The sequence below is a fragment of the Mytilus galloprovincialis genome, chromosome 5, assembly GCF_965363235.1.
Source record: "Mytilus galloprovincialis chromosome 5, xbMytGall1.hap1.1, whole genome shotgun sequence".
NCBI lineage: Eukaryota > Metazoa > Mollusca > Bivalvia > Mytilida > Mytilidae > Mytilus > Mytilus galloprovincialis.
This window is the reverse complement of record NC_134842.1, coordinates 23,362,985-23,385,504: the sequence shown is the minus strand read 5'-3', so window position 1 is coordinate 23,385,504 and position 22,520 is coordinate 23,362,985. Positions and strand designations below refer to the sequence as shown.

The 22,520-nt window shown below is 31.2% G+C and overlaps 2 protein-coding genes across 6 annotated transcripts in view; one reads left to right on the top strand and one right to left on the bottom strand.

Moving 5' to 3' along the window:
• The first annotated feature begins 315 nt into the window (after window positions 1-315).
• Window positions 316-7,757, top strand: LOC143075433 (trans-1,2-dihydrobenzene-1,2-diol dehydrogenase-like). The gene is made up of 8 exons (XM_076250838.1): window positions 316-387; window positions 656-772; window positions 1,717-1,828; window positions 2,538-2,701; window positions 3,047-3,296; window positions 3,741-3,868; window positions 4,552-4,702; window positions 5,005-7,757. Exons 2-8 carry the CDS (start codon window positions 665-667, stop codon window positions 5,097-5,099), a joined length of 1,008 nt encoding a protein of 335 aa, XP_076106953.1. The 5' UTR covers window positions 316-387; window positions 656-664; the 3' UTR covers window positions 5,100-7,757.
• An 8,572-nt stretch (window positions 7,758-16,329) lies between these two features.
• LOC143075436 (uncharacterized) overlaps window positions 16,330-22,520 on the bottom strand; it is a 36,379-nt gene continuing 30,188 nt past the window's right edge. For all 5 annotated transcript variants that reach the window (XM_076250841.1, XM_076250843.1, XM_076250845.1 and 2 more), the window contains one exon: window positions 16,330-22,388. In XM_076250841.1, coding sequence (XP_076106956.1) covers window positions 22,357-22,388 — 32 coding nt within the window. In that variant the 3' untranslated portion in view covers window positions 16,330-22,356. The remainder of the gene's footprint in view (window positions 22,389-22,520) is intronic.

Below are 22,520 nucleotides of genomic sequence, written 5' to 3'. Positions count from 1 at the left end.
TGCAAACATTATTCAAAGGGTTCCTGCAAGCATTTTGTTTGCAGCAGACCTGCAGCAAGTTTGCAGCAGATCTGCTGCAAACATTTCAGTTCTGTAAGGGTAGTCACATTATAGTAAACAATCCAAAAAAAACATTTATTTCTTTAAATTCCGTATTTTTCACTAATTTAAGATAAAACAATACATCAGTATTAATTATAAATCAAAATTGATTTAAATCAAACATTTGATAGTATTTCAAATTCATTCATTTATCTGAAAATACAGAAGGATAAGTATATATTCAAAATGAAATCTTTCTTTTATTCCCATTTACTAATTGATAACAGGTGCAGGTGCTCTCCAGCTACTGTCCATACATATCTCTATATTTCTTTGTTATAACAGGTATGATGAAAAATAAAAACAGGAATGTGTACTAGACAAAAACAATTGATAAGAAACCAAACTCTTTCTGAATGACATTGTGTATTATAAACCTTGTCACCTCTTGGCCTTGGAATAACTTTTTTTTGCTTTAGGGTTTATAGGTCAAGTGTCTTCAAGTGCAGGTTTAAAAAACAGAACTTCTAGAAATTTTGTATTATCAGTAGAACCTTGTGTCATAGAATTTGAGTTGTGGTATAAATAAGTAAAGAGACATTTTATTTTTTAGAGTGAAAGGATGGCTGAAGAGAAGATTTTGAATTGGGGTATATGTGGTGCCGGAAAAATCAGCAATGATTTCTGTTCTGCAATGATGACATTGAGCAGATATGAAAAGGAACATAAGGTATTGTATTAATGTTTTATAAATACATAATATTTTTTATATACAAGTTAGTGCACCTTTATCAGATGTTATATGTTTGATTGACTTTATCCCAGACGATTGCAATAGTTCAAAATACAGTGTTCTTGATATTGGACATACACATGGGTTTTTGATGAGTTTATAAGAGTGTTTAAATCAGAAAATTTAAAAGCATTAATTCTACTTTTTTGTTGAATCTTTATACATGTTGTAATTTAATAGTTATCAAAGGTACCAGAATTATAATTTAGTACACCAGACGCGCCTTTCATCTACATAAGACTCATCAGTGACGCTCATATCAAAATATTTATAAAGCCAAACAAGTACAAAATTGAAGAGCAATGAGGATGCAAAATTCCAGAAAGTTGTGCGAAATATGGCTAAGGTAATCTTTGCCTTGGATAAGAAAATCCTTAGTTTTTCGAAAATAACAAAGCTTTGTAAACAGGAAATTTATAAAAATGACCACATTATTGATATTCATGTCAACACCGAAATGTTGACAACTGGGCTGGTGATACCCTCAGGGACGAAACGTTCACCAGTAGTGGCATCTACCCAGTGGTGTAAATAGTTATCAAAGGTACCAGGATTATAATTAAGTAGCCAGACACGCGTTTCATCTACATGTAAATTAACCATCATCAGAATGATCAGGTGTCACCAAAAGTTTGAAAAACTGATGAACCCTTTTGAGAGCACAAAAAACAACTCATTTCAAGGTTGACTTTGCCTAAATTTTAACTTAACTTTCATCATGTTCAGTACGTATGTTACAAAAAAATTACAAACATAAAATATAATTAAACGCATATGCATGCCAATACTCAAAATACTACATGTTTCTATGCAGATGATAATCTAGGGGAGTGATTATCCAATCTTTTACCAGTTTACGGTTGGTTATTTTTAATTTTTAGATTACTGCTATTGCTGCCAGGTCCCAAGAAAAAGCCCAAAAGTTTGCAGATATATTTGAAGCACCAAAAGCTTATGGTTCTTATACAGATGTAGCTAATGACCCAGAAATTGGTTTGTATTTATAATTTTTGATATTCATTTTTTTAACAGTGTTAAGTAGAAGATAAGATGATGATAGGAAATGTATTGATTCAGTGTATCAAAGGGTTAATATTGTATGTCTAGATTTGGAATCTCTTGCCATTATTGTCATATTTTGATGAGTTAAAAAATTCCCCCTTTTAAATTCAGTTTGATGCACTACAATTACATTGATAGATAAAATATAAAAGATGCACCTAGGATATTCCTTATGAGTTTCATGTATATGCTACTGTATCAGACAAACAGCAATTTCAAAATTGAAGTACAATGTAAATAAATAAAATGTGTTTTATTGGCATGCTTGTGTTTTGTTGAATTTCAACACTACAGTCAGACATTTAATATTAGGAGCAAACCTGATCAGGTTTGAGCCAGGTGGGTGAAAAGGTGAAATTTGTCAAACTATACCTTATTTATATACCTTTTTGCCTTCTAGTGAGCTAAATTTACAGTATATATAGTTAACATTTTTAATAAGGATTAAATGTAAATAGACAGTTTACTTCAATCAGCAGTATTAGATATAAAATTTTCAGTTTACAGTGCTTAAAATTCTTACAAAATTGTATGAAAAAAGCAACAACAAACGTTTTCACAATAAGTCAATATGGGGGCCTCCCATTTTTCCAACAATATAATTTGGAACAGGTCTTACTATTTGAGATTTTATTTACAGAAATTGTCTACATCGGGGTGATACATACAGAGCATGTCAGATTGAGTATGATGATGTTAGAGGCTGGAAAACATGTGGTATGTGAGAAACCATTGGCACCAACCTGGCAAGAATGTAAAAAGGTCCTAGATTATGCAAAACAGAAAAAGCTACTGTTCCTTGAGGTATTAAGCTTATTGAGCTAGTTGTAAAATTTATTATTATGTACACAATATGCATTTTAATCTTTAGAAATGTCAGCATGATAAAGGCCAATGCAAAGATTACTTTCTTTTAGATTGTTATAGAAAACATGTATCTTAAGCAATGTAGATTTCCTTTGAAAAGGGTAATTTTGTGAAAGTAAAATTTTGGGAAGAAAAAAATCTATAAAATATGAATTTCTGACCCTTGTCAATTTTTTCCAAAATCTGTGTTATGAAATTCATTTTGGTCAAATATGTCAATTTCAACATACTTATGATGTCACAATGACATCACAGTTATTTTAGTTTTATGTCTATATTTAGGCAGCATGGAGTAGATTCTTCCCAGTCTATGATGCAATCAAGGAGGAAGTAAATTCTGGGAAGCTAGGAGACATTTCCTTGGTAACCACACAATTCTGTGTTCCCATTATGTCAGTAGATCGTTTATGCAAGAAGGATTTAATGGGTGGTGTACTTCTAGATATAGGAATCTACTGTATACAGTTTGCTTGTCATGTATATGGAGAGATGCCAGAAAAGATTATTGCAACTGGTAGCCTAAATGAGGAAGGTAATCACACGAGTCACCAAATACTTCCATAGTCTGCTGTTAAGTGTGGATTATATACTTAGTCTTATGAAAAAAGTTTATTTGCTGTAATGTGTATCACTGAAAAGCTTATTCTTATTTAGTTTAAACATATTTAATTCTTATTTATATACATGACAAAAAGCACAACTGTAATGACCAAGCTCATTTTTAATGAACTTTTGAAGATTCTTTAATTTTGCTTTCTTATTAAGAAAAAAACTAAAATAAATTAAAATAATATGAGTTATCTCCCCTTATAAAGTAAATATGATAATTTAAAATCTATCAACAAATATAGTGCATATAAAAAAGTGTTTCAAAATTAACTGCATTTCTGACTCTAATCCCATTAGAATTATGTAAAAATATTATGAAGAAAAAAAAGAATAATCAAGTAAAGCTTCTTGAATATATTATATACAGGTGTGGATGAAGATGGATGTGTAATATTATTATACAGTGGAAATAGAAAAGCTAGTTTGGTATACAGTGGTAAAACTGTCTTTGGGAACAATACAGCTACCATACTGGGATCAAAAGGTCAAATTTTTGTAAGTTTTTATGATAACTGTGTGTTACAGTGTATAGCTCCTGATAATTCGTTTTATTGTTAAAATCTGTGAAATATTTATGTTCTATGATGTTAGTTGCTTGTATATTTCCCTAAAATTTTATTTGTAGGGGCTATTATCAAAGCAAATTATAAATTTCTAGTTGTACAGAAAGAAAAAGATTAATAAACCATGATTTAAAACACTCTTTTAAAAAATTGGTTTGCTTATCTATGGCATGCAAATGTGCGTACATGAAGATAAATTGTTGTAGATTTCAAAATTAAGACAGCGCAAAACGGTTCTTAAAAGGAAAATATTTCAACATGGTGCAACAATATTCTTGTATACAGTTTTTCCTTGCACCTTTTGATGAAGCATAAGAAAGAAAATTGATATGAAAATGATAGATGCTGTTTAGACAGCTTTACAATAACAAAAGTTGAAGGAAAATTTAAATTAAGTTGTGCAAAAGGGCTGCCTTTAAAGTACATAGTAAAGGTCGCTTGAAGGTCATTTTGTATGTACAGTAACACTGACCTTGGCACTGAAAGATTATCTGATATCCCTAAAAGTAAAGCCAAAGTTAATAAAATTAAAACGTGAAACTGACATGAAACCAGTTGAATTTTTTTATTAAAATAATGTGACAGAAAATCAGGAAATGATTTATTATTTCACAGGTTGATGATTGTTTCTGGTGTCCCAAGTCTGTAAAGCTGACAGAAACAACATTAGAAAATAAGATACCTGAAGGTCCATCACCGTATAACTTTTATAACAGTGGTGGACTACGATATGAAGCTGACCATGCATTCAAATTAATCAGAAGTGGTAAGGTTAACTGTACACAAGCTTTAATTCACATTTTAATGTGATTTTTTTTTCACTTTGTAAAGCCATGTTCAAATTCCAGCAAATTATGAAGTACACTTGCTTAAGTTAACAGTTGAATTTGCAATATCATTTGTATTTAAACTAAACCAGAGATGATTTTTTTTTTCAAGATTCTGTTATCCCTGTTTAATTTATTCTTAACTCATTTACCCCAGTTATAGAGAAATAAGTGAACATTAATTGGACATTAAAATGTGCTGTCATTTTTATGAAGTATATTCTTGTTGATTTTATTGTAGGGCAACTAGATAGTCCTAAGTACGGATACAAAGATGTTGAGATGATTCACAAGATAATTGATGAAATATCCAAGCAGATTGGATTGAAATATTAAGGTGACCTGAGGCAAACAAAATGAATGGGAAATGGTTGGTTGTTTGGTAGAAAACTTTACCTTTTCTGTAGGTTTTTGGTAGGAAATATACAACAGCTTTGTTTGCTTGAAAAAGAAATTAGATAGTTAATCAGTATTCAAGTATTTCATTTTAAATAAAACATCATATATTCAGTAAAATATGTGTGAAATAACAATATGCTATTGATAAGTTTTCAGGAGAGATAACCTAAAATATTATTCTTTTGAATAAAGACTTTTTGAAAGAAAAGTTATTATCTCCTTCATGGAAACGTCCTACAAACATATATTGCAATTTTACACATATTTTACTGAATATGAAATGTTTTAATTCACATAATGTCTGATTCTTATAAATATAGAATACTTTTAGAAAGAAAAACTATATGAAAGCTTAGTTTGGACAATTTAATAGCAATTCAAAATAAACAGTTCCCCTTCAGCATGGAAATGAATATAATATAACTATACAAACTGATAAACTAATTTTGTCACAACATCATTAAAGTGGAGTTAAAGTCGTATAGGATTGTAAGTATGTTTTATTTTATCACCTTGCACTTTCATGACTTGGCTGTGGTTTTCTACAGCAGTTGGTTCAAATTTCTGACCAGTTGAACAATTTAATTTTATAAAACAAATTGCAATTTGGTCAAAATTTTGAATGAGTTGCAATTGGTGGAGAGCAACACTAACAGTCAAGTCACTGTAATAGCTTTTATAATCTCATCAATTAATTTAAATGTTTGTCTGCTTACTTTTTGACAATTTTCACTTTTGTCATTCTAGAGTTATGGAACTTTAATCTTCATGTATCATGCAGTAAAACAGGAATGCCTTGAGCAATTTTTTCAATTGATTTGGTTCAATCATTTTGTCTATAATATTTGATATTTTTCAAATTCTTCACAACACTTTTTATAATGATTGCTTGGGACAGCAGTCTCATGCATTATGTGTGGTTCACCAGTTAACTTCATGACATGTTTATCCTGCCACACAATTAATGCTGATTATTAATTGTAATTTTACTTTTTCTAGTACTTTTTTTTTTAATTTTAGTATAGGAATAGTATCCAACAATTCCATTTTGTTATAATTTATTGTTATTGTATGAAAAAGAAAGATACCTTTTTAAACAGCATAATACTGTTGAAATATGTCAAAGCTGTGTTTCTATACCAATTTACACATTCACTAAACCAAATTCGTCTTAAATCTAAAACTATATTGATGAAAGTATTCTGAATTATGCCACATATCTCACAGTACATAAACAGAGAATTGACATGTCATACTGTTTTTGAGTATCTGTCTGTTAGTGTTTGCCAAATTTTAGGTTGAAAAAAAAACAATATTCTATATCATTACACTTAAAGAACATATAAAAAAAGCGTGCCATATTCATGTTTTGGGTAAAAATGAGGTTTACATTTAGATAAACATATGATTGTTAGTGATTTTATTTGTTTATATGAAATATTGTTTGATTTTGTTTATAGACAATTGTTACTTGTATAATTTGAAGCTTATATTTTATTGTATGTACATGCTAAACTGTTGGACATGTTAGTCCATACTATGCATGGTGTGTTGTTAAGGAGGGACATATCATAAAAATTATTTATTCCAACCTTTTGACAATTGACAATTTTTTATTTATTTATGATCTGCTAGATTCAATTTCAGTTCACAAAACATTAAATGTGCTTAATTCAAAAGTTCGAACTATTCTGAATACAAACATATGTTTTGAATTAAAGAAGAGAACTCACCAGGACTTTAAAATAAAAAAAATGTCAAATTATCTGTTTGTTTAAAAAATTAATTTGACAAATTTATCATGAATAAACTTGAGCTTTTTTATAATGCAGAACAGACAGAAATATTTGTTTCTAAATGTCTCATTTGATTAAAGATAGTTGATCATTGCAATAGTTGATCTGTCATTTTGTGTGATGGAAATGTATGAAGTCTTAATATTAAAGTAAGAAACAAATATATTCATATAGTTTATTTAATATGCATTTCGATCCATGTTATCTTGTATCAGCCTTTGAATTAAGCACATCTACAAACTGTTTCTTAAACTTTATAAAAGATTGTTTGACATCTATATTTTGATACACATATACACATATTTGAATTCCATATACATTTTATTGCCTCTCTATAATGACAGTATTTGCCTAGTGTGTGTCTGAGAAGTAGCTTTATTTATATTCTAAGCTATTTATATATTTCCGTTTAAGCAGTGACAACCATATTGTTTTAAAAAGCATGCTCAAATTTGATATGTCAGTTGTAGAATTATTATAGTATTAAAACAGGTGATTGAATAATTAAAGGGAGGTACATGTTTTCCATAATTAGTTCTATAGAGTAAAAAGTTGATGTTATTTAAAAAAAGACAAATTAACATTAAGGTGTTGGTAATGTATTATATGATTGTTATACATGGGCATTCAGAATGAGAAGAATATGTGTTTAAGAGTTAAAAAAATGTTATATCATTAGATGTAATCAGTGAAAATGTTATTAATATCTAGTGCTAATTATACATTTTTATAATTTAAATAATTTTGTTTATTTTTATACAATTGTTGAAATTAAATAAATTACAACTGCAATAAAAAATAGTGTTGTTTTTTCCATCCAGCTTATATGATGTATGAATTAATTAATAATGTTTTGTCCTTCAAGTTGGGTAGACACTCATATTAGTAAACTGTTATTTATGAGTTATCTTTCACAAACAGTCCTCATTTTATTGGTAAAAAAAACAAGGGTCAAATGTACATCCACATCAGGATTAGAAATGACAATGTGAGATGAATATGCCTATACTAGACCGATTAGAAGAGCTGGATTTTTAACATGTTAGTATTCTTACTGTCTGCAGGAAACCTAGTCATCCTTCCAAAACAAATAATTCTTACTCCTAATTTCATGGGGCTAGGCTAGGCTTAAAAACAGCAAATAGTAATTTTCAAATCTTTGGTTTGAATCCACAGCTTCTTGTACTTAGAGCAATCTCTCTATGTGTACAACATCACCTCTGTTATGACGTTAGGTACTTTTCAGTTGTTATACAAGTATCATTGTGTAAAAACTGTTTACTGCTATCATATAAGGTTCTTGGAAACTTCCAATTGCTTCCAACTGTTATCTATTGAGTTGAGACTGCATTCCAGGTCACTGTCATCTACCAGAAACACAAACGATATTATTGTTACAGGACAATTGTGTTGAGAATGTCTGCATTTTTTTTTGTGTGTTTCAGGTTTCAGGTATTATAATCTGCGTTGTAGTATTGCTTTGTTTCACATTAACATAAACAAGGAGCACAAATAAAGAGAGAGTAAAAACTGTTTACTGCTATCAAACAAGGTTCTTTGAAGCTTCCAATTGCCTTACAAATGTTATCTATTGGATTGTGATACTGTGTTCCAGGATCACATCTACCATAAACACAAGCCATATTATTGTAATAAGGCAATTATACTTTTTTTATGTTTCTGGTCTCTGTATAGGCGTTGCCTTTTGTCCAATCCCTTTGTTGAAATTAACATTTGAAATTTGAACAATAAAATATTTTTAATTGATTTGTATTTTAATCTGCATTGTATTAATGCTTTGCTTCACAATCACATAAACCAAAAGCACATATTAGGGGAGAGAATCAACTGTTTACTGCTCTTTGTAGCTTCCAAGTGTTTTACAGGTATTTTCAGTTTCAACAGTTTTTGTATGGAACAAATTGGAAGAGTATTTCAAAACGTGCACTTTGGTAGGGTGGTTGGTGCAAAAGATTAATAGGTTTTACAGAAACCTGTATTGAACAATATTCTAGGAAAAGCATTTATTACTGGTAATTATTGCGTACTTGAAACTATCATCACAAAGGCAGAAGCTATCGAATAAATGATTGACTGTTGACTTATCTATCATTGGATCCATAAATAATGAACTACCGGTATTGACCAGTTGCAATACAAATATCTTTGCTATCAGATGCCTTTATTACTTGGCCTTAATTTGTGTCGAATACAACAACCTTATATCAATCTCTTACATGAATTACCAGGGTATTGCCATTTAATGATTGTTTTTATTTTAGAGTTTTAGAGTTTTAACCTTATATCTTAACAAGAGTACACACACCGAAATGACTTGCCTTCTTTACTACAACTATCAAATAACATAACATGATACAAGAAAATGAGGTCAAGGTCATATAAACCAAACAAGAAATACATTTACACCTTACAATCATTCAATACACTAAATATAGTTGACCTGTTGCTTAGTTTCTAAGAAACAGCTTTAACCAAGAAAACTAAACATTGACTAATGAACCATGAAAATGAGGTAAAGGTCAGATGAACCATGCCAGGCAGACATGTACAGCTTACAATTCTGCCATACAACAAATATAGTTGACCTATTGCTTATAGTTTAAGAAAAACAGACCAAAACACTAACTTAACACTGAGCATTGAACCGTGAAAACTAGGTCAATGTCAAATAAAAACCTGGAGACTGACATGTACATCATAAAATATTTCCATACACCAAATATAGTTGACCTATTGCATATGGTATCAGAAAAAAAAACCAAAACTCAAAAACTTAACTTTGACCACTGAACCATGAAATTGAGGTCAAGGTCAGATGACACATGCCAGCTAGACATGTTCACTTTACAATCATTCCATACACGAAATAAAGTAGACCTATAGCATTCAGTATATGTATAAGAAAAACAGACCAAAACGCAAAAACTTACCTATAACCACTGAACCATGAAAATAAGGTCAACGTCAGATGACACCTGCCAGTTGGACATGTACACCTTACAGTCCTTCCATACACCAAATATAGGAGACCTATTGCTTAAAGTATCTGAGATATGGAATTGACCACCAAAACTTAACCTTGATCACTGATCCATGGAATGAGGTCGAGTTGAAGTGAAAACTGTCTGACGGGCATGAGGCCCTTGCAAGGTACGCACATACCAATTTCAAATATTAAGCATCCTAGTACTCATAATAAGAGAGAAATTAACATTACAATAAATCTTTAACTTTTTTTTCAAGTGGTCACTGATCCATGAAAATGAGGTCAAGGACAATGAACATGTGACAGACAGAAACTTCATAACATGAGGCATCTATATACAAAGTATAAAGCATCAAGGTCTTCCACCTTATAAATATAAAATATAAAGCTTTTAAAAAGTAAGCTAACGCCACTGACGGATCACTATCCCTATGTCGAGCTTTCTGCGAGAAAAGATGCAGGCTCGACAAAAACTATTACAGAAAGACTAAAACTTGGAACAGCAAATGTGATCAGTAAGACAAGATTATGGCCAAGGGAGTCCCAATATTGACGTCAAGTTGGTTACCTCTTCCCTATTCCCTATTCCCTATTCGTTACCTATTCGTTACCTATTCCCTATTCCCTATTCGTTACCTATTCGTTACCTATTCCCTATTCCCTATTCGTTACCTATTCGTTACCTATTCCCTATTCCCTATTCGTTACCTATTCCCTATTCCCTACCAACTTGACGTCAATAGGGAATAGGGAATAGGTAACGAATAGGGAATAGGGAATAGGTAACGAATAGGTAACGAATAGGGAATAGGGAATAGGTAACGAATAGGGAATAGGGAATAGGTAACGAATAGGTAACGAATAGGGAATAGGGAATAGGTAACGAATAGGTAACGAATAGGGAATAGGGATTAGGTAACGAATAGGGAATAGGGAATAGGTAACGAATAGGTAACGAATAGGGAATAGGGAATAGGTAACGAATAGGTAACGAATAGGGAATAGGGAATAGGTAACGAATAGGGAATAGGGAATAGGAAATAGGGAATAGGTAACGAATAGGGAATAGGGAATAGGTAACGAATAGGTAACGAATAGGGAATAGGGAATAGGTAACGAATAGGGAATAGGGAATAGGTAACGAATAGGGAATAGGGAATAGGTAACCAACTTGACGTCAATCCATTAAGGATACATTTTTTTTAAAATGCTTCCAGAACTTACCTCTTATAAATAAGTATCACATATAACTGTTTCAAATCCCACAATCACGAGAATAACTAAGTTCGGGTACATGCATGTTTTGTTTATCAAAGGTGAATCAAACCTGAAAATTCGGTGTAAACAATATTTTTGTAACTCCACAACTCGACTTTCGTAACTCGCAATTCGACTTTTGTGTAACTCGCAACTTGACTTTTGTAACTCGCAACTCGACTTTTGTAACTCGCAACTCGACTTTCCTAACTCGCAACTCGACTACTTTCGTAACTCGCAACTCGACTTCTTTAACTCGCAACTCGACTTTCCTAACTAGCAACTCGACTTTCCTAACTCGCAACTCGACTTTTGTAACTCGCAACTCGACTTTTGTAACTCGCAACTCGACTTTCCTAACTCGCAACTCGACTTTCCTAACTCGCAACTCGACTTTCTTAACTCGCAACTCGACTTTCTTAACTCGCAACTTGCAACTCGACGATAAGAAACCCTCGACAAATGATACCTGCCTGACAGGTATGTACATCTTACAATCATTACATGCACTAATTTGACAAATAAAGTTGACCTATTGTTTATGCTGTAAGAAAAACAGGACCAATGAACTGTGAAAACAGGAACCTAACTATTGCAACTTAACATTGACCAATGAACTGTGGAAACAGGAACCTAACTATTATAACTTAACATTGTCCAATGAACTGTGGAAACAGGAACCTAACTATTATAACTTAACATTGACCAATGAACTGTGAAAACTGAGGTCAAGTTCAGATAATCCTGCCAGACTGACATTCAACCTTACAATCATTTCATATGTTCCGGACCATATGAGTATTTGGACCATATGAGTATTTGGACCATACACGTATACTCATATGGTACGAACGTACGCGTATGGTTGGACCATATGAGTATAATACTCGTTTGGTTATTAACGGGCCGGACCATACGAGTATTTGGACCATATAGGTATTTTTCTTCTTCAAATTACATAATAAACGTTTCAATGATACAAAAACTTTATCTAAAAAAAACAGTGATGGTTATATGACAATTTATTAATTTTATAATCCAACAAGAGTGCACACGCTGAAATGTCTCGCCTTCTATACTAATCATTGATATTATGTTGATAGTCCATAATGTATAAAGCTAAGCTTTATTACAACTGTCACATAAACTTAACATTAACCAAGATAACTTAAGAAAGACTAATGAACCTTAAAAATGGGGTCAAGGTCAGATGAACCATGCCAGGCAGAGATGTACAGCTAACAATGCTTCTATACAACATAGTTGTATAGTTGACCTATTACTTATAGTTTAAGAAAAATAGACCAAAACACAAAAACTAAACACTGTGCAATGAACCGTGAAAATGAGGTCACGGTCAAATAAAACCTGCGTGACTGACATAAAGATCATAAAATATTTCCATACACCAAATATAGTTGACCTATGGCATATAGTAATAGATATATAAAAAGACCAAAACTCAAAAACTTAACTTTGACCATTGAACCATGAAAATGAGGTCAAGGTCACATGACATCTGCCCGCTAAACATGTACACCTTACAATCATTCCATACAACAAATATAGTAGACCTATTGCATATAGTATGAGAAAAACAGACCAAAACACAAAAATTTAACTATAACGACTGAACCATGAAAATGGGGTCAAAGTCAGATGACACCTGCCAGTTGGACATTTACACCTTACAGTCCTTCCATACACCGAATATACTAGCCATATTGCTTACAGTATCTGAGATATGGACTTGACCACAAAAACTTAACCTTGTTCACTGATCCATGAAATGAGGTCGAGGTCAAATGAAAACTGCCTGACAGACATTAGGACCTTGCAAGGTACGCACATATCAAATATAGATATCTTATTACTTATAATAAGAGAGAATTCAACATTACAAAAAATCTGAACTTTTTTTTCAAGTGGTTACTGAACCCTGAAAATGAGGTCAAGGACATATGACATGTGACTAACGGAAACTTCGTAAAAAAATAAGTATTGATGCCATAATAGTTAGTTTTCATCGCTATAGTTACTTTCTTGCATATAGACTTGGTGTGACATTCGCTTCCAAACGGTATCATAGCTTTTTTGTATTTGCAAGAAATTTTTGCACGATCCTTTTCATTTACACCTTTTGTTTGCGAATGGTCCAAATATTCATGTGGTCCGGAACACATACACCAAATGTAGTTGTTACTTATAAACTATTGCTTACAGCTTCTGAGATAAGGACCTTATCATATAACTTTAACATTGACCACCGATCCATGAACCTAGGTCAAGATCAGGTAAACCCTGTTTGACTTGCAAGGAATTCATCTACCAAATATATTTATACTATTACATTTGTACTCATACTAATATGTAAGAAATTCACATAACAAAAAATCCTGAACTTTTTTTCAGTCACTGAACCAAGAAAATAAGATCCAGGATAACCGACATGTAAGAGGGAAACTTTATAACATAATACATCTTTTTACAAGGAGTATAGCCTTCAGGTCTATTAACCTCTGAAATAAAAGCTTAATACAAATTTTTGACACTCCCACCTGATTGTAATCCTATGTTTTGTATTCTGGGACAAAAAATGGCTGCCAAGATATAGCAGCAGACCTCAACGTGTATTTAAACACCAGTAATCAATCAGTTATTATTCCAACATCATAGGCAGATCTAGGGAGGGGGGTTTGCCGATCAATGCATTTAAATGGGGACATATAGTTGGAACCCCCCCCTTTTTGTCCTGGGATGGGACTCCCCCCCTTTTTAAAATTGCTGGATCTGCCCCTGAACATAATCATATTGTACCTTAATCATCCATATTTTATTGATTGCAAGTAGCACAATAGTAGGTTTTTACGTGATAATCTGCTTAATAGTTTGGTTTTTGAAAAACCATGGTTTAATATAAAGATTTATATGTTATTCCATTAAAAAGAATCATTACGTACTTTGTTCTTTCTTACAACTACATGTAGATAGGCAGAGCTTGGACTATGGTTTAATCTGATATTTTTTTTATGTTAAACCATGATTGAAACTCCGCCTCTTTGTTATGCCTGACTGACAGTTTAGTTAATGCACGAGGACAAGGATTTATACTTACTGGGAATTCCGTCTGACTTCATAAATTTCGGTGTGGAAAATATTGTTTTCTAAAGATTTTTTTTATGACAAAAAAGAGCCGGAATATTTTGTTCTAAAAATTCTGAGACCCCGAAAAAAATCAAATGGTATGTGCCTTAAGCTTAGAGGAGCCCAAGTCGTTAAATTCAGAAAAATAACTTTTTGTCATTTCTGATATGCTGTATTCCCAACTGGATCGATTTTCTCGTGCGCGAGCTAAGCAGTGGGCTAAAACGACACTCCTTCTGGTTTTTGAATAGTTAAAAAAATTATCAGGCAATTTTGAATGATGTTACAAAACATATACTTACTCATTAACACATTGTCAATGGAACTCATCCTGCGAATCCTGCGAATTCGTCATTTAAATATGTTAACTTCCTTTTAGTGTATTTTTGGCACTATGGTTGATAGAAAGGAGCATTCTGGGAGTGTTATTTTTAGCACTATGGTTGATAGAAAGGAGCATTCTGTGAGTGTATTTTTAGCACTATGGTTGATAGAAAGGAGCATTCTGGGAGTGTATTTTTAGCACTATGGTTGATAGAAAGGAGCATTCTGGGAATGTATTTTTAGTACTATGGTTGATAGAAAGGAGCATTCTGTGAGTGTATTTTTAGCACTATGGTTGATAGAAAGGAGCATTCTGGGAGTGTATTTTTAGTACTATGGTTGATAGAAAGGAGCATTCTGGGAGTGTATTTTTAGTACTATGGTTGATAGAAAGGAGCATTCTGTGAGTGTATTTTTAGTACTATGGTTGATAGAAAGGAGCATTCTGTGAGTGTATTTTTAGTACTATGGTTGATAGAAAGGAGCATTCTGTGAGTGTATTTTTAGTACTATGGTTGATAGAAAGGAGCATTCTGGGAGTATTGCCTGGTATTCCTCAGTTGATTTACTGTTATGGAATAACCATTTCACAGATGGTATTGGATATGTTTCTTACGTCGTAACTACAAACCCCTTTTCTTTTTTATGAATGTGACCTACCGATTTAGACTATTTACCAGGTTTTTAATAACATGACAGGTACCACATGTTGAGCAGGATCTGCTTCACCTTCACGAGCACCTGAGATCACCCCCAGGTTTTGGTGGGGTTTGTGTTTTTTTAGTCTTTAGTTTTCTATGTTGTGTCATGTGTACTGTTATTTGTCTGTTTGTCTTTTTTATTTTTAGCCATGGCGTTGTCAGTTTACTTTCGATCTACGAGTTTGACTGTCCCTCTGGTATTTTTTGCCCCTCTTTCCCTTACAGGTTAAAAATTCATTGTACTGGAACAAAATGCTAACTTCATCTTTAACTTCTCATGGTGTTAACTATATGACAAATATCAAAACAATATCTATAAAAGCATGAAGAAGAAAAATGTGAAAAATTGATTTTGTTTTAGAGAAATTAATCCAAGGACCATAACACTACACAAATTCATTAGACTGGAAAACAAATTGAAATAAACCAATTATCAAATTAACATCTTCAAGCATGACAATAAAAGTGGTGGAAAACAGATAATTTGAGTGATTTTTCAAATCAAAGGACCATAACTCTGCACAAAATCATCAGACCAGACCAAAATTCAAACTAAACCAAACTTGTCATTATAAAACTTTTTGATACCAATCATTAAATCAATATCTTCAAGTATGACAAAAAAGTGCATAAAAACTGATTATTGAGTGAGTATTTTAAGTTCAAGGACCATAGCTCTGCACAAAATCATTAAACCGGAGAAAATTTCAACCATGATCTGTAACTTGTAAAAAATAATATAAAAACACAAAAATATCAAACCAATATCTTCAAGCACGTAGATATAGTGTGGAAAACTGATTTGCCAGACTGACAAATGGAGTCAATGGACAAACAGGTTGATGGAATGCAAACATAAAGTCCCCTTCAATTTTGTAAGTAGGGGACTAATAAAAAGAAATACTTGCAAGTAACATGGAAAAGACACCAAAACAGTATGTGAAGCAATATTTATTAGAGTTTAAATATATTTATATCCAATTTTGTTTCAGCTACATAACTTAATCCCAACAACTTGTAATACACAGGTAAACAAATATCTGAAAGAATACAATCACAACTCAGAAGTACAGGTCTCTAGCTCATAAAATACTACTGCATAAATATTGGGATTTATCTCCTTAAAACAGACATAAATCTATTGACAGCTGATTGATTAATGTTCTTTGACCTAACAAAACTTTTTAACTGAAAACTTAAAAAAATATATATAGGAACAATCACTCAAGATATTTTTCAGCTGCAACTGTAATTTTTTAAAAACCCAATATAAAAGTTATAATCATAAATTTGATTCTTATTATAGACATACTGCAGCAGTATTTTATAATTTTGAGACAGTACAGGATAAAAGGGGAAAAATATAAGATCTTAACAGGACAAAACAATTTTGACATTTTTAGTATTTGAGGACTGGTTTACTCTGCCATGATTGATATTAATGAGCAACAGCAAACATTAGCACAGAATGATATTAATGGCACATTTTTAAAATTTATTATCAGCCGAAAAACAAAAGATGTGAAGTGAATTATTTGACCTTTTTATAGATTTATCATCTACTCCCCCCTTTATATTTGTAATTTTCACTTCTTTTAACAAAGTTAAAAATAAATATTTATATGCAATTAATTTTTAACAATAAATTACTATTTAAAACTGGCAAAACTTTGCAGATGGCAAATAAACTAAAAAAATGCTCATTTTAGTGACAAAACTAAATTTTAGGCACTTGCAAGTATCAGACAAAATACTATTTACATTAAATGTTAATAAGCTGTAAAATACATTTACCATTTAATGTTTAGTTTAATACATTCTACATTAAGGCATATATTCATTAGGAGACAGAAAGTTAAAATACATTGCAATAATTTCTGATTGAAGATTTTGCTAAATATAATGTTTTAACAATATGCATAATTTTAAATAGAAAATTCCCTTATGTAGTAAATAATGTTTAACACCTGCATTGCAACTTTGTATTAACAGTAAATGGTTTGTAAAAACATTTTTTTGGCAAGGAATGAAGACTGGAAGTGGAACTAGAGGCTCTAAAGAGCCTGTGTCGCTCACCTTGGTACATTTGTATATGTGAATATTCAACAAAGGACACAGATGGATTCGTGACAAAATTGTGTTTTGATGATGGTGATATGTTTGTAGATCTAACTTTACTGAACATTCTTGCTGCGTACATATATCCCCATCTATAATGATTGGCCCAGTAGTTTCAGTTAAAAGTGTTAGTAAAAATTTACAAATTTTATGAAAATTGTTAAAAATTGACTATCGATTCGTCTGAAATTTTCAGGGCAGATAGATCTTGACCTGATAAACAATTTAACCCATGCCAGTTTTCCTCTTAATGCTTTTGTTTTTGAGTTATAAGCCAAAAACTGCATTTTATCCCATGTTCTATTTTTAGCCATGGCAGCCATCTTGGTAGGTTGACCAGGTAAACAGACACAATTTTTAAACTAGATACCCCAATGATGATTGTGGCCAAGTTTGGTTTAATATGGCGCAGTAGTTTCAGAGGAGAAGATTTTTGTAAAAGATAACTAAGATTTACGAAAAATGGTTAAAAATTGACTATAAAGGGCAATAACTCCTAAAGGGGTCATTTGACCATTTCGGTAATGTTGACTTATTTGTAAATCTTATTTTGCTGAACATTATTGCTGTTTACAGTTTATCTCTATCTATAATATTTTTCAAGATAATAACCAAAAACAGCAAAATTTCCTTAAAATTACCAATTTAGGGGTAGCAACCCAACAACAGGTTGTTCGATTCATCTGAAATTTTCAGGGCAGATAGATCTTGACCTGATAAACAATTTTACCCCATGTCAGAATTGCTCTAAATGCTTTGGTTTTTGAGTTATAAGCCAAAAAATGCATTTTACCCCTATGTTCTATTTTTAGCCATGGCGGCCATCTTGGTAGGTTGACCGGGTCACCTGACACAATTTTTAAACTAGATACCCCAATGATGATTGTGGCCAAGTTTGGTTTAATATGGCGCAGTAGTTTCAGAGGAGAAGATTTTTGTAAAAGATAATTAAGATTTACAAAAAATGGTTAAAAATTGACTATAAAGGGCAATAACTCCTAAAGGGGTCATTTGACCATTTCGGTAATGTTGACTTATTTGTAAATCTTATTTTGCTGAACATTATTGCTGTTTACAGTTTATCTCTATCTATAATATTTTTCAAGATAACCAAAAACAGCAAAATTTCCTTAAAATTACCAATTTAGGGGTAGCAACCCAACAACAGGTTGTTCGATTCATCTGAAATTTTCAGGGCAGATAGATCTTGACCTGATAAACAATTTCACCCCATGTCAGAATTGCTCTAAATGCTTTGGTTTTTGAGTTATAAGCCAAAAACTGCATTTTACCCCTATGTTCTATTTTTAGCCATGGCGGCCATCTTGGTTGGTTGACCGGGTCACCGGACACAATTTTTAAACTAGATACCCCAATGATGATTGTGGCCAAGTTTGGTTTAATTTGGCCTGGTAGTTTCAGAGGAGAAGATTTTTGTAAAAGTTAACGCAGGACGACGACGGACGACGACGACGACGGACGACGACAGACGCCGGACGCAAAGTGATGAGAAAATCTCACTTGGCCCTTCGGGCCAGGTGAGCTAAAAAGGGAATTTACATATGTTTTATCAGAAAGTCTTGCAGATTTAGTTACATGTAATGTATAATTCCCATTTTCAAACTCGCACAAAATGCTTTTTAAATAATATTTCATCAACATTTTATTACATTACATGAAAAAATAAGCATAATGTATACACAGATCTTTATACTGAAAATGTAAATAATGGTTTGAAGACTCTGAGTCAGTGAGTACAAAGATAACAAACTGAGTGATAAATCATTAAAACTTTAAGCTTGCATCACACTAAAAAATCATAGTTTTTCATATGTCATTCAATCTTAAGTGATTTATACAAGGGATTTGTGATGCCTATAATTGTTATTTCATTAAAAGTTGTGAATTGTCTTCAATATTATTTGTTATCGTACTTGTAAGTTATGAGTGTCCTTAATAAAAGATCTAAATAAACTATTACATCAAAATATTTCAAACTAATTTAATTCCATGTAAAATAATACTACAAAGGGTAACACAGTTTCTAATAATAACGGGACCAAAAGACATGTGGACAATCATGCTTACATAGTAAATTGACTCCAGACTTTTCTTTGATCTTGGCTCTAACAAAACAGCTATTCTCTATTCTCAAGAGCTATTTACAACTTAAATTGATTGACTTTTAGTTATACTGAATAGTTTACGACTTAACAGTCATTTTCCTTGTAATATTATTAGCCAAATCCAAAATAATGGTAAAAAAATACTCAATGACTTAAAATTATTTTATCTAGTTTAGATAATAAGAATACATTTTAACTTTTTCATAGAAAGTTGTTATAGAAATCAACAGTTAGCATGAACAAGTATCGGAATTACTGCAACAAAATATGTGTTTCTGTTTTTGATGATATGAAAAACAATATATGCAAGAAAGACAGAACAATTGCCAACAAAATTTTGACATTTAACATAACAAAACATAAACTTATGTAATATATACATACATTTGTAACACAACATGTTTTCATTCATACATATGTAGCTGAAACAAACATAGGACAATTAAACCTCCTCTGCCTTCTTATACTCTTTTTTGTTGTTGTTATCAAAGACACATGTGGACCTCTTGTTTCCATTAATATTTTGTCCAATAAAAAAATGATTTACAGCTGAAAAAATATATTATTTTAAAATATCTTATTTTTAGAATCTGTAATTCATTTGGTTATCATTTCTTTACAAGAATCAACTGAATATGAAGAGATGGTGGTACTTTTTGCAAGCGATTTTATTTGAACTACAAATAACCATAAATGTTCATACTCTCTAGTGGGATGAATTCAAACTACAATTCTAAAACTTATTTTTCCATTTGAATAAAACATTCTACACTGATAAATCATAAATTAAGACACCACTAGGTTACTAAATTCTTCTGTGTATGGAAATACATTGTATTTAAGTTGTTTAAATTATTTTATGCTACGTTTAACTATTTTTTTTTCAAAAGAAAAATGTCAAATTTGTTGCTAGTTATTAGAGTGTTAATTTACGTGATCATATTTTAATATCACTTCCCTCTAATAAACAACTTTTGAAGACATTTTTTCCTTATCTTAATTGATAAAAGCTATTCTCCCTTGCTTTTAAAAGGGAAGTAACTCCTTTATTTCGAAATGCAAACAAAACGTCCACATGGTACAAACTTGATATCAACATTTTTAATCGAGTTTTTATTTTCATTTGTGCTAAAAAGTACATTTATAGAAGTATATTTAGCCCACACATTTGGAATTGTAACATTTCAAATACAAATGTCAATATTTTTAACATATAAATTTTTCAAAGCAAAACAAAAAATGGAAACAATAAAGTACAATTAAAATATAGTAATGTTGAAACACATCATATGACAGAAAATGCTATTTTTACGCTTGAATTCAGACAAAAAATAAAAAATAAATAAAAATCCCTTTTTTCCTCAAAAGTATGAAAATATGAATTGCATTTTCTTCCAAAAAACAATCAAAACCATGAAGTTCACATTTGGCAACTACAATACAGTTCCCTATAATCCATAGGTAACCAATCTGTCTCTGAACAATGAACAAATCTTGTCTTCTTTTTCATTATGGACCTTAATAAGTTTGTCACATGATATCTTGAAATTTGAATGTAAAATTCATCAAATGTTAAATTTTCGTCTTTCAAATCTAAGTTAAACAGAATAAACTGTTGATTTTTTTAACATCATTTAATTCACGATTATTTAAAAATACAAATTTCAATCTAAGAAAATGAAGAATGCTGAATCATGTTTGTCTGTAACCATAATTACATACCCTGAAATTTTCTTTTAACTAAAACTGAAAACCATCATTTGCATTTATAAATAATTCATTACCAATAATACAAATTGATGATTTCATAACTTACAAGCTTTCATAAGATCTATGAAATGTTTAGTAATAAATCGAAATATAAAAGTTCAATTTCTTTGATATAATTTTTCTTGCACCTTTGACTCAACCTTAACATATAACAATTTTCATATTAGAAAAAAAAATAAAAACATAACTTTGAGATGAAGAACAGCAATAAAAGCACTGGTGCATGAAAGGATTTCTGGTCATAAATAAAGACACAATATCTTTTTCATCATGTTTATTATAAAATCTTATCAATAGTTGCTAAATCTTAAATTTCATCCTGATTATAAGAGCTAACAATTCAAATTAGCAGGAAAAAACATATTTATTAAATCAATTGCAACATAAATTTCTCTTAAATAGGTCCATATTGAAACATTCAACTGTAAGTTTTTCTGGTAAAGACCTTATTCCTCAAGAAGGTAACAACAGACACTTGAAATATATATATGTCTTGATTTTGATGAATAAGTAATAAAAGAAAAGACAAAACAATACTGAGCCTTAGATCTTTTTTCAAAAATTTACCCCTTCATACTGAGTGAAATTTCAGAGAGAAAAAAGATGCATTGACTAAAAAAAAAGAAAAAAAAAGCAAGAGTAAAGTAAAAAGAAATTGAGCATGTTCTTAACATGCATGTCTTTACCAGAAAATATATACCCCTTCTTCAAAAACAACTTTCAACAATAAATACAATTTATCATGTTATAAACTATAACAAGAAACAAAATCACAAATGCAGTTAACTGCTTATGTCATTGAAAAATCTAATTGACTGTTTTATGACATTGTAAAAACCTACAATGTCTATGATGTAAATATGTGTCGATTCCCAGAGAAAAAGCAATGATTTCACTAGCCAGCAGTACTAATGCACACAACAGAAGTTCATGAGGTTAATCTGTGTTCTTTTAAGCCTTGTATACTAGTACTTCATTTGGATCTGAAAGAGAACACAAATAAAATTGAGAATGGAAATGGGGAATGGGTCAGAGACAACCTGACAACAGTGGAAGGTCACCATGGGTCTTCAACACAGTGATAAAATTCATACAATATTCACTCAAAATTAGGT